General features: G+C 43.8%; 1 protein-coding gene across 6 annotated transcripts in view; it reads right to left on the reverse strand.

The window, feature by feature from the left end:
• The window catches only part of atp6v0a1b (ATPase H+ transporting V0 subunit a1b), a 29,614-nt gene extending 18,037 nt beyond the window's left edge, over window positions 1-11,577 (reverse strand). For 3 of the 6 annotated variants that reach the window (XM_031739420.2, XM_031739412.2, XM_039616149.1), the window contains exons 1-13: window positions 9,764-9,880; window positions 9,518-9,596; window positions 9,337-9,434; window positions 9,074-9,202; window positions 7,268-7,350; window positions 6,065-6,191; window positions 5,809-5,891; window positions 5,216-5,309; window positions 4,400-4,612; window positions 2,613-2,763; window positions 2,196-2,335; window positions 1,931-2,094; window positions 335-425 (exon numbers count right to left, since the gene is read on the reverse strand). In XM_031739420.2, coding sequence (XP_031595280.1) covers window positions 335-425; window positions 1,931-2,094; window positions 2,196-2,335; window positions 2,613-2,763; window positions 4,400-4,612; window positions 5,216-5,309; window positions 5,809-5,891; window positions 6,065-6,191; window positions 7,268-7,350; window positions 9,074-9,202; window positions 9,337-9,434; window positions 9,518-9,596; window positions 9,764-9,880 — 1,569 coding nt within the window. Of the gene's footprint in view, window positions 1-334; window positions 426-1,930; window positions 2,095-2,195; window positions 2,336-2,612; window positions 2,764-4,399; window positions 4,613-5,215; window positions 5,310-5,808; window positions 5,892-6,064; window positions 6,192-7,267; window positions 7,351-9,073; window positions 9,203-9,336; window positions 9,435-9,517; window positions 9,597-9,763; window positions 9,921-9,997; window positions 10,116-10,867; window positions 10,985-11,494 lie in introns of those variants that run through there. The other 3 variants (XM_031739396.2, XM_039616147.1, XM_039616148.1) reach the window with 3 other exon arrangements.
• Between the last annotated feature and the right edge of the window lie 4,253 nt (window positions 11,578-15,830).

The following is a 15,830-nucleotide window of genomic DNA, read 5'->3' on the forward strand; positions in this document are numbered from 1 at the left end:
ATCTCAGATAGATAGTATTTTTTAATTTATGTTTTTAGTTTTTAGTTTATGAAACAGCTCTGGAGCTGGATACTGCAGTTTTCTCAGACAGGGTTCAGGGACAGATGACTCTGTGTCACACTGTCTCACATCTGTGGGGTGTTTAATCAGTGAGGACTGACAGCTACCGAAGCTCTGACAGGATCGATTGTTGCTTGGCTCACAAACTGGATGATTGGCATTCTTATCACTGATTTCACCAGCCCGAGATGAAATGAGCAGGGTGTTGTGCACTGGAGAAAACTAGTGCCAGTAATTTGATTTAGTTGCTATAGTGAGTACATATATTGTTTACCGGGTCAATTCCGAGTGGATAAGGTCCACCGAACACACCGGGAACAGCAGGATCTAACTGGAGAACTGGATTTCCATCAAGAGTCTCAGACCTAGGACAGACGGAAGGAGAAGAACTACAATACATCCTGTAAGATGAGAAACTACACATTTTAGAGCACGAATCTGCCACATACACACACTGGCCACTTCATTAGTTACACCTCGCCAGTAACAGGTTGGACCCGTATGATGTTATTGATTTCCTGTCTTACTTTGATAGTCAGTTATCGTGTGTTTTGTATAATTAGCTTTATTATAGGGCAATCGTGGCTCAACAGTTGGGAGTTCGCCTTGTAATCGGAAGGTTGCTGGTTTGAGCCCCGGCTTGGACAGTCTCGGTCGTTCTGTCCTTGGGCAAGACACTTCACCCGTTGCCTACTGGTGGTGGTCAGAGGGCCCGGTGGCGCCAGTGTCCGGCAGCCTCGCCTCTGTCAGTGCGCCCCAGGGTGGCTGTGGCTACAATGTAGCTGCCATCACCAGTGTGTGAATGTGTGGATGACTGGATGTGTAAAGCGCTTTGGGGTCCTTAGGGACTAGTAAAGCACTATACAAATACAGGCCATTTACCATTTACTTCCTTCACTGCCTGTTATTATTATCCTCATACAGAGTGTCTACACCTGTGCTAGTCTGCACCAGCTGCCTCTGCTTCCATCATTGCCTGTGCAACCTCGGTTTGTGCTTCTTCTCCTGATTCTGTTCATCTGGACGGAGAAACATTTCGTCACTCATCCAGGTGATGTCTTCAGTCTCAGCTGACTGCAGGTTTCCAACCTTATTAACTGTACATTTGCATAATCACTGAGACTAGCACCACTGAATGAACAATGGGCTGGGAGGTCAGTTTATGATCATTAACATGGATTTCTGACTCAGTTTTTGCAGTTTGGGATTTATGATTATGATCAGTCATAATCTAACCTTTTGTTGTGAGCTTTGTCTCTGGGTACTGCCTTTAAATTCTAATCAGCAACACTCTAAAAATGACAGTTTGTTCAGAGATGCTCTCCTGCATGTCTGTGGTTATTTAAGTTACTGCTACCTTCCTATTAGCTCTGATATCAAACAGGCATTTTCACCAAAGAGCCGCTGCTCACCGAGATGATGTCAGCAGACCAGACCGTCTGACACCAACAACCATGCCGTGTTCAAAGTGAAAGTGATTGGCTGATTAGATAACTGTAAACAAGCAGTTGAAGTCCTCCTAACACAGTGGCCAGTCAGCAGATCCCTGACTGCTTCTGACTACAGAAGTCTCCTTTAGGTTCTCACAGGCTCACATGCAGAACTGGATTACATGGATCAGATTCTTTTTCCTGTATGGCTGTGTTTGTGCTACTGTTGGTAATTTTAGTTTTCAAATTATTTCTGAAGTGAGTTCAATCTTCTAGTCAGCTGCTGACATAGTGCTGGGCGTGTGATTCAGTACTGGTTTTAGTCTGGTGGTGGTCACAAACAGGAAAAGTGGAAATCTAAACTTCATTTGTGATGAGGAAAAACTGGAATATATTACAGAATAATCAGGCAGAAATCAAAGATCAGAGCCTGAACTTACGTCCAGTTGGCTCCTTTGGGGCCAAACATGGGCCTGACACTCCAGCCAGACCCAAACATGTTGAGTGACTTAGAGAAACAGTCATTGTAAATGACGCCTGTGTAGACGGAGAAGATCCCCATCAGAAGGATGATGTAGCGCCCAGCAAAAATCATGTTGAACATCTACAGAAGCAAACAGAAAACACTGAAATATGATGCTTCTGATTACTGACTGAATAACTTTACATAACTATATTGGATTACTTCTACTTGTGTTAACGTACCTCATTGTCACTCTTCTGGGCGAGGAGGCGACTCTCTCGAACGACCAGGTAGAGGGCAGCGCAGGTCATCAACAGGCCGTGCCCCATGTCGCCAAACATCACAGCAAACAGGAAGGGGAAGGTGATGATGGTGTACGGAGCTGTAGGCACACAGGGATCCACCGCCAAACAATCATTATTCAACTCTGCTGCTGAAATTTTACTAAAATGTTTGGCTAGAAGCAAATAACACATTTTACACACAAAGTAACGAATCCTTTGTAACAGAACCAAAATCGCTCTGTTCGTTTGGTTGACACTCGATTAGTTTGGCCTGAACACTGAACCAAAGTACTGCAGCGTGCAGGAGAGCTTCACATTCACTGCAGTCACAATCACAAGTTTTAGTGAACAGTAATTTCAACATGAACCAATGACCTGGATTGATTTCTCGGTAGCTTCCGATGCCGTAGGCGTCCACAATGTTCTGGAAGCCTGACGTGAACTTGTTGGTCTTGTTGAAGGTGGGTGGAGTCTGTTTGGTCTGCATCCTGTTTAGGATGGAGGGCACTGTTGATCCACTCCTCTCCTGTGAAATAAAGCCTCGTTTAGAAGTTGCTGAATGACCAGCATTGAAACACCTCTGACTGTACCTCAGACCTCAGTGATTTCCACCGTCACGTCTGTTTTTAACACCTACCTGCTGTACAAAGAACATGGCCATGCAATAAGTTCCTTATCCAAAGGTCCACAGATTCTTTTAAAGACCAGAGAACTTTGTCTTTACAGCTAAAGACAGAGCGTCTCTCAGATGCTCTCCTCATCCAACTATGTAACTTAGTTGAAATAGGGAGATTACCCGTCAGGTATTCTTTAAGCTTTACGCAGCTTTCTGAGGCTTTTGTTGCCCTGCGCCAACTGAAATTTAAAATATGATATATAGAAGTGTTTTTCTATACATTTCTTTCCATTCTGCTCAGCAGGCTGAGGTGCTGGGTTGGTGTAGTGGTCCTCTTCATACCTGTCTGACAGGTGTTTCCTGCAGCAGCTTCTAAGTACAGATCCAGTTGGTTTGGGTGTACCCCGAGGTTGTGTTTTAACTGTGTTTGCTCCCCTCGGGCACATTCTTTCACCTTTAAACACATCTCTAATCACTGGCTGCTATGCAGATGATACTTAGCTGTACACTTTGTTTCACTTACATGAAATGCGTCAACTCCACAGTTCATTAAAGTGCCTAGACACTGGTAAACGGTGGCTGGCAGACAGTTTTCTTCAACCAAATCAAGACAAACTGAAATAACCGTCTCTGCAGCAGAAACGTGTGTCTGGGATAAAGGAGACACTTGGACGTGTTGGTTCTGTGGCCCATGTGGATGCACATGTGACGTCTCAGGCTCGTTCCTGTGTTTATCATCTAAAACATACTGCTCCACTGGAAATGATTATTCACGCAGTTGTTTCATCACAATTGGCTTACTGCAGTGCACTGTACACGTGTCTTAGCAAAACCTCCCTAGAACGGTTGCTCAGAATGATCCTGACAGGCTTCTGACAAAATCCTCAGAGTTTCCACGTGCTCCTGATGCAGCTGCACTGGCTTCTGGTTTATTTCAGTGTGCAATATAAGATTCTTTTACTGACTTGGAGAGCTTTTCATGTACAGGCACTCGGCTATATCAGGGAGTTTCTGCAACCATGCGTCCCTCATGGTCCTGTGACCAGGGCCTGCTCATGGTGCCCCATACTGAGCTGACAACAAAAGGATCAGAGCCATGTGTTCAGTGGGCTCAGACTCTGGAACTCTCTCTTTGGACTTGAGATCAGTAGCCTCCAGTTAAAAACATATCATTTTAAACCTGTTTTGTATTCATGTTTCTTGTTTTTTATGCATTGTTGGCTCTTGTGAAGCACTTTGTGATTGTATTTCTTTAAAGGTGCCATATGAATAAAGTTTTACTTAGTTACCAATGGGTGGTAACTATGGGAACATTTCAACAAACCATCTGCTCTTTGCACTTCTGATTAGATGCAAACTGTATTTGGTTACCCCGTATTTATACATGTGTAATGACAATAAAGTTGACTCCTAACTAAGACACAGCTATTCTGTTTGGAAACATTCTGGTTTCTTTTTCCTCATTTTATAAAAACTCTCTCAGATGCACAGCATGAGGAACCAGAACAGAGAAATGTGCGACGGGCAGAGACAGAGCCACACTCACCGTTCCTCTGCGCAGAGCAAACTGGATAGAGTCCAGGTCTGAGACAGGACACCACACCTCAGCTATCAGACACTTCTGGGTGACGTCGATGTTGCAGAGGTTCAGCGTATGGTAGATGGCCTTCATCTTCCTCACCTTGATGAACCACACCCGCATGGTCTTAGAAGCAGCCTGAAGCACTCGCTGACGGTGGTCCTCGGTTTGGTTCAGCACCTACAGCAGCAGCGCAGAAGGATGTTTCGTTTTGTTAAACTGAGCATTTCTATAAAAGTGACACACGGTTCTTTGATTTTTCACGTTTTCTTGTTGAAGTTTGAAATATGCAGTTTCAGCAGTGCAACAAACCTACGTTATATTCATATTCATTCACACAACTTGTATTTCAGTGTAATCCTAGGCTCTGTTGTGGCAGAGTGTGTGTCTGGCAGGATCAGCCCAGTGCAGACCTTTCAAGCAGAACAGGTTTTTTCCTGTCTTAATAAGGAGAAACAGGGGAACCAGAGCACATAAAGGACAAGGGTCTTTCAAAGATAAGACGTGTAGCACAATAAAGCCTGTCTACACTACAAGGGCCTTTGTAATTTGACTGGAAATAAATGTTCTCAAGGAAAGGTGCAGGAGCCTGAGCACAGAGTCACTGTTGTGCAGAGCGTCTCATGGATTTCATCTTGTTTAGTGAGCAAAACAAGTGCACTGCTAACAGCTCTGTGGCTCAAACAATAAATAGGCATCTGTCCAAGGTCAACTCCTCCCCTCTGCTTTATTTTTACAAGACTGTAAGCATTGGCAGAAGCCTGTAGAGCACACATAACTTACCATTTGGAGGTCATCGATGCGGCTGTTGACTCCAGCCAGCATCTCCTTCCTCTCCTGCGGGGTCTCTGGGCAGGGGTAGAGGGACGCACGGAACCTGCAGGAACCCCACAGTCAGTCTGACACACAGCGTGGAACACACATCGCTCTCCCACACTTTGTGGGACAACCTGTTGCAGCAGATGGCCCCGCGAGTTTTTCCTTCCCCCTGTCACCAAAGTGCTTGCTCGTAGGGGGTCATATGATTCTTGGGCTTTTCTCTGTGTGTATTATTGTAGGGTCTACCTTACAATATAAAGCAGCTTGAGCTGACTGTTGCTGTGAGGTGGAGCTGTATGAATAAAACTGAATTGAACTTTGTGACGGGTCATGTGTGTCACTCTCTAGAAAATGTTCCACTCTGTGGATTTACAGCTGTAACACAGCGCTCACATTCCCACCTTAACTAGCACTTAGCTGTGATACTAACTATGTGATCGTGTAACCATGTCAGGACTAAACATAAGCATCACGCTGCGTGACTCTACATATTAAAATGGAGACTGTCAACAAAACCTAACAGTGACAGCAAGAACGGCTTTTCATGCGACACCCACCCCTCACAGATCTTCTTCACCCGGTTCTTCAGCTGGTCACCCTGGAAGAAGATGATGAACACTGACTTGTGGACTTGATCTCCCTGTTGGAAAGGGAACGAAATATTAGATAGTGCTCTGTGTTTAACTCTAACGTGCAAGCAAGGCAATGTCCCCAGAATTCCACATGTATTATTTATGTGTGTTATTATTCCATTCTTGTTTGAAACTCTGTTCTCATTACTACTCTCCACAACTCCACTATTACTGTACTCACTGTGGTGGGGTCCTCTAGTGGGTCCTCGATCTCTGCCTTCCTTAAAAAGACATTACCACGACACACTCTCCACAGCATCCGCTCAAAGGTGGGAATCCTCTCCCTGCTGATCACTCCGGCCACGAAACTGCACCACAGAAATGTTGCAGCTTATCCAACTAATAATCCATCACAGTTCACAGGTGACAAATGTGACCTTGAGATCCACTAAGGCAGAGGTGTCCAACTCCAGGCCTCGAGGGCCGGTGTCCTGCAGGTTTTAGACGTGTCCTTGATCCATCACAGCTGATTTAAATGACTAAATGACCTCCTCAACATGTCCTGTAGTTCTCCAGAGGCCTGGGAATGAACTAATCATGTGATTCAGGTGTGCTGACCCAGGGTCAGATCTAAAACCTGCAGGACACCGGCCCTCGAGACCTGGAGTTGGAGACCCCTGCACTAAGGGATCAGGATCATATATCTAATAAAATGACCAGTACTGTGGTGCCACGCCTTTAGCCAAATGAGCTAAACATGCAAAGTCCCAGAGAGAGCAGTTACAAGAGACAACAGTCTCAGTACTTCCTCAGTACTGTAGTGAGCATTTAGCATGGCAAAATCACAGCATCTAGCTCCTCTTGCATCAGCGGATAAGGTATATGCAGTAAATGGCTATTTCTAATATTTAGTCCTTGGCTGTAGTTCAGCAGGTACAGCAGGTACAGCAGGTTATCTACTAATCAGAAGGTTGATGGTTCGATCCCTGTCTGCTCCAGTCTGCCTGCCAAATACCGTTGGGCAAGATACTAACCCCAAGTTGCTCTCTGATGCATGCAGTGGAGTGTGAATGTTAAAGGTTAGTTAACCTCTCTCAGAGAGAGTAGAAAAGCTCACTAATCAGACTGTGCTCATTAACCACGAGACATCCAGAAGAAGACTGTCAAATTTAATTTCAGTTTTTATTTCCACATTAACAGATTGTCCTGGATAACTTGTGTTTCGTGAGCTGTTGGAGCGCTTGGTCCTCATTTGAGAGAAACTGTTGCCTCGATGAACTAAATAAATTGTTGCTGGAGTTGTTAGTGTGTGTTACTTTATACGTTTATCCTTATTGGAAAATGCAGAGAAAGAGAGCAAGGGAATGACACACATTGCTACTTCAATATGTGCTACAACAAACTGAGAACAGTGTGACTATTGGAGGACAGTCCTCAGGCTCACCCTAGTCTGAGTGGGGCCCCGCGGCCCCCCTCACTACCCTCCATCAGAGCCGATGACTCCTCCAGCAGGTTAGGATCCTCCATCTGCCAACAAAAAAACAAAAAGCACCTCATCAGGTGCAGGAAGTTACCAGTTAGGCCCATGCAACACACAAAGACGTTTGCACTGCCGCTGCAAGGCCTGTAACAGTTGCAAAGGGTGTGAAACATCGCTGAAGTATCAAATAAAGAGAGAAACACATGTTACAGAAGTTCCAGTGAGTTACTGCAGAGTGCTGCAACTACTAGAACAATACATTTTTATGTTGGAAAGACTTTCTGAGGTCAGCTAGTCACAAATGTCTTGTACAGACTCATGTGCTAAAGACCTGGAACGCTCACACAGCGGGTGCATGGAATGGGAAACTTTGAAGAAGCTTATAGTATTTGTTTAACAGGAAACTGATCCTAATAAAATAAAACAACAAATAAATCTCTGCCAGAGCGCACACAGTACAACAAGGACAAAGGCAGGACTGAGGCTGTGCAGCATAGACACACAAGGGAACAGGTGTGCAAACATACAGGTGAAAACAAGGGAATAAACTGAATGCAACACACACTGGACAATAGACTACCAAAATAAAACAGGAAGTAAGGTGACACAGAGACTCCGGGGAGGCCGAATAAACAGGAGCTCCACACTATAACCATAAACAGAACTGGGACCAGGCCAGGACAAAAAAGTCCCAGAGAAGCTGGTTTATGTTTCTCTCTGCATCCTCTTTGGTAACTGAAAAGCTGCTGGGTTCAGACTAATGACTGACTCAGAGGCGAAGTATATCCCATCAGTTCTTTACCTCCAGAAACTCTTTGTTGCTTTTGCAGTTTGTTTTGGGTCCTTTGCACTGTGGTGTGCTGTGTTATCAGTGTAGCACTGCACCACTGGTACAAGTCACTTTGGTCCAGCTGTCCCAGTATTTCTGTGTACAGACTGTGTGAGAGTAATCAGTGGTTTGCTCCTTGTTGTAAACTAGGCTAACGTTGACTGTAGACTCTGACAGGGACTCACCTGCCTGAGTCTTTCTGTCTTGGTTACATGTCATGAAATTGGTTTTTCTTAATCATGGAAATAATTCTGTCATCATGCACTTTGTCTTCTTTCAGGCCTGTTGGTGCAATCATTCTTCTTAGCAAGTCATCCATGTTGAGTTAGCCACCTCCTTCCTCTCTGACACTGTAGGTTTATCCAGGTTTTCCAGCCTAATGATGCCCGCCCTCACCTGCACTAACATCTCTTTCAGCTTCATATTTAAAATTACATCAAAAGCAAGGAAAGGCATAAAACACAACGTCAATACTTTAAATCAACTTCAGATATTACGTCTGCTTCCTTTGGCCTCACCTGGCCTGCATCACTGACAGCTGACTGAACTGCTGACAGTCCATTGTCCCAGAAACTTTAAGGCTGTGGACTGTTTATGCACATAGCTGCAGTTCTTAAATGAAATCTTTTAAAAATGTTTTGAATTAAAGCCAAAAGTCTGCACTTCAATAAGATACTCAGTGTTTGATTTACAATCCAATGTGGTGGTGTTCAGAGGTAAAACTGCAAAACTTTGTCTTTGTCCCAAACATTATGGAGGCACAGTAGGCGGCTACAGACAAACCATTTGACTGCAATGTTGTAGCTGCAAAGCTCATGTCATCGTCTGCTGTCTGACAGTGAACTGCTGCCTTAATCGATGCATAATCAAAGCTATCAGTGCTCTAATACTCTTTATGTTCTTCTGTGTAGTGTATGTGTGAGCGGGTGGACTGAGCAAACCTCATTAAAAAACTGCTGTGTTCGATGGAGGATGTGTTTGAGCTCCGTCAGCTCCAGGAAGTTCTTCTTCAGGGCTTCCTGGTTGGTGTTTATCTCCTTTAGTTCATTCTCCAGCTTCTCAAATGTGGCCTGCCAAACATAAGCAGCATGCACAGTTAATTGTGAAAATGCTGATACGTTATTTTGATAGATACAACATTTTGGACCAAGTCAATAAAAGCTATGGACATGAAGGAAACACTGTTTTGGAAGTGGCTGATTACCTCCAGATCAATCATGTCTCTGGGAAAAGGTACTTCCGGGTTCTCTCCAGTGTCCACTGTCGGGATGTTGGCTTTTTTGATCTCCTTCTCAACAAACCCTGTTCATCAAGGAAACTCAGTAATTACCTCGTTACCACAACAAGGGAACAGAAAGTGACTCAGACTGAGCAGCAGCACTCACTCAGCTTCCTGTCCATCTCCTCGCATCTCCTCACTTCATTCACAAACTTGCGCTGGAACACGTTTACATCTGGATTCAGCTGTTGTTAGAAAAAGACCAAAAATACATGTTTCAAAATGTATTATTGGAATTTGGCATTGACTTAAACCAGCTTACACCATGATAATCAAAAATGACTTTTTATTTTACCGCCAACATGTTGATGTCATATGAAAGATGTGTCAGTCTGGCACCATTTATACTCACATCTCTAAACTGGACCATGCCCAGTTCTCCCAGCTCGCTCACACAGCAGTAGGCTGCTTCTGACTGGAGAAAGAGCTGGGCCAGAGTCATCTCCTCACTTCTGAACAGTTCCCCCATGATGACCTCTGCACTCCACCTCAGCTAGGATAAACAAACACTGCACCAACGACAGGAAGATTCAACAGCAAGTACACAATAACTATATAAAATACCAAATATACCATAGTACCACACCTTTTATCACGCTATACAGCATTATACTTTACTGTACTCTTCAGACTTTACTATAATAAAGCATAGTATGGTTTCAGGTTTATACGGGCTGCAGTTACTAATCATTTTCTTCAGTGTTTTATCTGTAAAATAATCAACAAATAGTTATTTGTGTCTTTAAACTCTGTGGTTTAGCACAGCCTCCTCACAAGAAAGTTCCAGGTGAAAACCCTGGTGGGGGCATTTCTGCACCTGTCCTCTCTGTGTGGGTTTCATGGGGTACAGCTCCCACACACCAGAGACATAAGACAGCTAAGGAAAAAAAATATTGTTCATCATTTTGAGAATAACGTTGAAATTTTGAGAATAAAATGGAAAATTTGTTTTGAGAAAAACACTGAAATGTGGATTTTACAGTTGTTGTTTGATTGCTACAGCCTCTACACAATGTCTTGTTAGATGACTTGGTGACACTAATGTGATACAACACACATCATCTGTCCATTATCAGCAATTTCATTTTGTACACGTTTTAAAACCTGAAGAGAAGCTCTCAGGGACACACTTTAAACTGCACGCTGCTGATGAACGCGTCCTACAGCAGGAAAGAGTCAAATAAGACAAGTGCACTATAAAAAGCCAAAAATCTCACTGAAACTCCACAGACATTAAACTCCACAGACAGACATTAAACACCACAGACAGACATTAAACACCACAGACAGACATTAAACACCACAGACAGACATTAAACTCCACAGACAGACATTAAACACCACAGACAGACATTAAACTCCACAGACAGACATTAAACACCACAGACATTAAACTCCACAGACATTAAACACCACAGACATTAAACTCCACAGACATTAAACTCCACACACACACCTCATATATCGTATAGAGGCAGGAGTCTGGTTTTAGCAGGCCTGTCTGTCTCACTCGTGTACTGTAAGTGAACAGCTGATGCTAGAACAGGCTAAAGATGCTAATGCTCGTCTGTCACACCGGCGTTACTGGCACTAGGCCACACGACACACGACAGCGGAGAGTGGTCCACATATCAGGATGATGAACGGAAACCCACATAAGGAATCACCATGATTATTAATCATCAACGTCATAAATGTAGTTCCTTTTGGTAATTCGTGCATCAACAGAGGCTAACAGAGCAGAGCATCGCTGACGTCACTGCATCCCTGCTGATGCAGCTCTGTCCTTCACAGCTCAAGGACGCTGCTGGCTCAGGCCTACAGCCCCTTCATTCATACTCATTTTAAATATTAATATCTATAAACCAGCGATGTAACTCCGCTGTATGACAGGATACCAAGTGCCCCACCGCCTCATCCTGTGCCACCTCTATGAGAACACGAATCACTGTTAGTAAAACTAACCTTTAAATAGACCTCACCGCAAACACAGAGGAGCTGCACAACCGCCTCACAGCTCACAACAAACGTGGACTGTGGTTCATAATCCTCAAACATCCATCTCCAAAGTATCTACACTCACCTCACAAGCTGCAGCTCGTCAGCCCTTCACCCTTCAGTCTCCTCCTGGATGCTGGATGCGGTGGTCCACCGCGCTGCGTCAAGTTACACTTCAGCAGGAAACATACCCGAAGAGAGGATTTCAAAGTAAAGTGACTGTCTCTTTATCTCAGGGATTTCTTTCTCAGATGTGATAAGTTACACATCTCAGATGTGAAGGATGTCCTTCCTACTGCGCCAAACACGCTAAATCAGTTCAATGGGAATATATTTAGAAAATGTTAAAGGTGATTCGCCGCTTTTCTGCGGGATCCATCCCTTTGATCTGTTACAGTGTGGGGTCGATTTTAGGCACTTATTTGGATTCTTACTGCTCAGGCCCACCGAGCCCTGATCTCAGCATTCTGACGACAGTCGGGGATTACATGAAGACACAGAAAACACTGAAATAGATCAAAATCCATCAAGAAATCTTAGAACCTTTGCATCTACACATCGTTTTTAACTCCCCAAAACTTTCATGAAGAGCTGCATATCATGTTCTGATTAACTGATTGTTATGCTCTTACTTGTGCCTATAAGATGTCTATGATGCCTCATTTCTTATTACTACCACCTAAAGAGCAGAGCTACCAGAGCTCCTCTTCTCAAGGTCTAACAGATGCTGTGGAATAGTCTACGACTAGCCAAATGTTGAGTCAGTACTAATGAGAACCTGTAGAAAGTTTCCTATTACGAAAGCCACAGTGGTAGTTTCAGCATCTCTCAGTTCCACATGGTGCAGGGTTTAAATCAGGACACTGGGAGGCTGCCAGTGAGCAATTTTGGAGCATGGAATTCCCTTAATGTACATAAATTACCACAGCAGACGACTGCATGGAGCAGCTTTCTGCCTCATTCTGTGTGCCATGTGTTTTTCATAATGTGTATGCATGCAGTGTCTGCTTTGTAGAAGACAGCAGTGCCATGGAGATGCCTCCAATAACCAAATATGACTGTATAACTGAAAGATGTTTGTTGGATTTCCACAGATTTAAAATCAGCCTCTTTTAAAAATCATATGTAAAAAGATTTGTTCTCACAGCTTCTTGGCTGTTATTATGAAGCAGCCCAACTTCATTTAAGTAAACAGCGTTTAGGATCACTGTCATGGCTTAGAGGGCAGAGGTTTCCAGACTGTCATCATTAACCTTAACACTCAAAGTTAGTGCTTCAGTAAACTGTCTGTTCTTTACACTGACTGAGTCATAGATATGTACATTTGCAACGTTTTGTTGCTACGATAAGATTAGAAGAGATGAGAAATAATTTATTTATCCCAGAAGCTGGGAAATTATTGTGGCATTGCAGTTAAAGCATAAAAAACAACCTAACTCAATAAGATACAACATCTGAGAACTAAACAGGTCAGACGACAAAAGCAAATACAGTAAAGGAGTTTAATTAAATAATCAATGAATGAAGTATCTCAAATATGCAAATGAAAGTTAATCTGAAATGAGTGCAGGTGTTGTTGTACGACGTAGTAAAGCTGCATCTGTCCTTGTGGCAGTGGAGCAGAGGTGTTAAGGATCCATTAATCATTCAAAGCCACAGTCATTTGGTTGAGCTCTGTTCAAACAGTGCTTTGACTTAAACTGGATTCAGACAACAACAGCAGTGATGAATTCCCTCAGCAACTACTGGACTCATTGCAACAGCTAGCAGGTCAATATTTAGACCACAGAAAGCTTCTTTTGCAGTAACATGTCTACATTTCTTCTTACCATGTAGATCACTCACTGCAATGAGACACGTGCCACAGGCTGACAGTATATGGTCTGTGAGCAGTTTGTGTTTGTATGTAAGCACTCGACTCTTTGTCTGTAGTTTTAAATGAAGTTTACAGAAACTCGGGAAACAGAGCAGCCGAACACACTGCTGGGGTAGTTTTTCACATGCAGGTGAGCATGTTAAAATCCTATTCCATGCTTGCATGCTGATCACTTCATGGCTCTAAGAACAAAAACACAGACATAATCTACAAAGACAGTATCCCATAAGGAGACTGCTGTCCAGCAGGTCATGGCTGACTGGAGCTCCATCAGTAAGGACATGGTGATCCTGGAGACGAGTCATCCTGCAGTATGTCAACATGAAAATGAAGTAAGACTTGGAGCATACCTACTGGAGCTGTTTCTGCGACGTTATAGAGCCAAGTCAAAACAACAGTTACCTCAAAGCACTTCATATTGCAAGGTGAAGACCCTACAATAATACAGAGAACAATCAGATGAGGCCCTGTGAGTATCACTTGGCAACAGGGGGAAGGAAAAACTCTTTGAACAGGAATCTCCTCCAAACCAGGCCCATCTACAGTGACCAGTTGGGGAGGAAGTCAGGAAGAGAACCAGGGATTAATAATAACTAATGATTAGATGTAGAGTGGTGTACAAACACAGGTGAGTGAAGAAGAAATGCTCAGTGCATCATGGGAAGCCTCCAGCAGCCTAGGCTGCCATCCTGATAATAACAAACTACAGTAGTCCAGCCTACAAGTAATAAATGCAAGGGCCGAGCCCCATAACCTCAGTTTTATCTGAATTTAGAAGCAGAAACTTAGAGGTCTTCATGACATTCCTACTGTAACTAATTGGTGTTTATCATCTGGCTTCATAGATAGATATCATCTGCATATAGGGATGGGAATCCAGAACTGGTTCTTGTAGAGAACCTGTTCCCAGCAGTTCCTTGGAATCGTTAGTCTGCCTGCCTATCGATCCCGATTTATCGGTTCTTGCACTCTACGACCAGCTGATTTCAGCTCGTGTGTCAGAGGAGAAAATAGTGGCGCAGTTTAGACCATATGGACAAGACTTTTATTATTGTAGGGGAAAGGATGAGAGCGCGATTATAAAGTGGAGACTGCTGCAGGACAGAAACAGCTGCATCATAGTGTTCACACAACTTTGGCTCTTAGCAAGCACCTGCACAAACAGCATGCTAACTCTAAGCTAGCCAAGAACCCAGAGTGATGCTGAAGCTGAGTAAATCTGACCCAGCCCAGCACAGTGATAAGTGAGCCGCTGCTGAACTTTAACAGCAGTCAGGCTGCAGGTTTCTACCTGTTCATGTTTCTACAGTAGAATCACCACAAGATCGTTCTGAAGTCTCTTTGTGCTGGTTTTCATCTTTGCTTCCTGCTCTAACACTAAGAGAAAGATCACGTGTGAGTTCATCAGGATAGGATTGTGTTGGTGTGTGCGACTGTAGCCTGTAGCTTTATATTGTTCAATGGTAATTATGTGACAGTGTTCAGATCACCTTATAGAGTAACATGAAAGTAACGAGTAGTGCACGAATGTCTTTATCCTGGGTGTAATTAAGTAACGTACTGCATTACTTTTAAGACAAGTGTTCTGTGTAACATGTGCATTAACTTTTTTAACATCACCGATCACAACAAAGCGGGGAACACCTCCAACAGGCACAAATATTTGATCACACAGCATGTAGTTAATGTGCATGGATGTAATGTCTTTGATATGCTGCTTACAGATGATGGTGACTCTCAAACTGGAACCAATGAGAATCGATAAGTGATATTGATAATGGAATTATAATCACTAAACTCTTATCAGTTCCCATCCCAATCTGCATAACTGTCCCGATTACAAGTGCAGGACTCAAACACAGGACTCTGAATGAGTTTATTTACACAGGTGTCACCAGGTGAGATATACACATATACACAGTGCTGGGGGGAGGGGTCCAGGGCAGCCAGGGGAAGGTCCAAACTCTTCTTCACACGCTCACTGACTCACGGGACTCCACACAATAATCCAGTCCAAACTCACTCTTACCCTTATCCACTCAGGATCCATGGGGAAGGAAAACAGGCCAAAGTCCAGGGAATCTATACACAGAGAGAGGTTGACGTTAGCACTAGGAGAACACAAGGACATCACTGGGTTACACTGAGGAAGTAGCACAACGATCCAGCAGGACTCAGACTCCTCTGAGGCCTTAAGTAGTGTGGGAGCAGTCAGTGGTGATGGATGGGAGGTGAGTAACCATCTGTGACAGGTGAGAAGGCTGCACAGGTGAGCACTGAGGCGGGGACCAGGGCCAGCTAAGAAGCTTTGACATTCATTTTGGCCTTACAGCATTTTAGAGTATATTTGGATTCTGCTCAGCCAATTGAGGTATTTACTACCCCTCTCATGCCTGGGCTCTCTTTTTGCAGCCTTACAATTTGGACATCCAGCAAAGGCAAAGATAATGTCAGGGCAGATGCTTTGTCCCGCGCCCTTTGTAAGCAACAGCTGCACCTGTAATGTATGTCCTCTTTAGTATTGTTCCCCCCTCCTCTTAAATTG

The sequence above is a fragment of the Oreochromis aureus genome, linkage group 8 (genome assembly GCF_013358895.1).
Source record: "Oreochromis aureus strain Israel breed Guangdong linkage group 8, ZZ_aureus, whole genome shotgun sequence".
In the NCBI taxonomy this organism is placed as follows: Eukaryota; Metazoa; Chordata; class Actinopteri; order Cichliformes; family Cichlidae; genus Oreochromis; species Oreochromis aureus.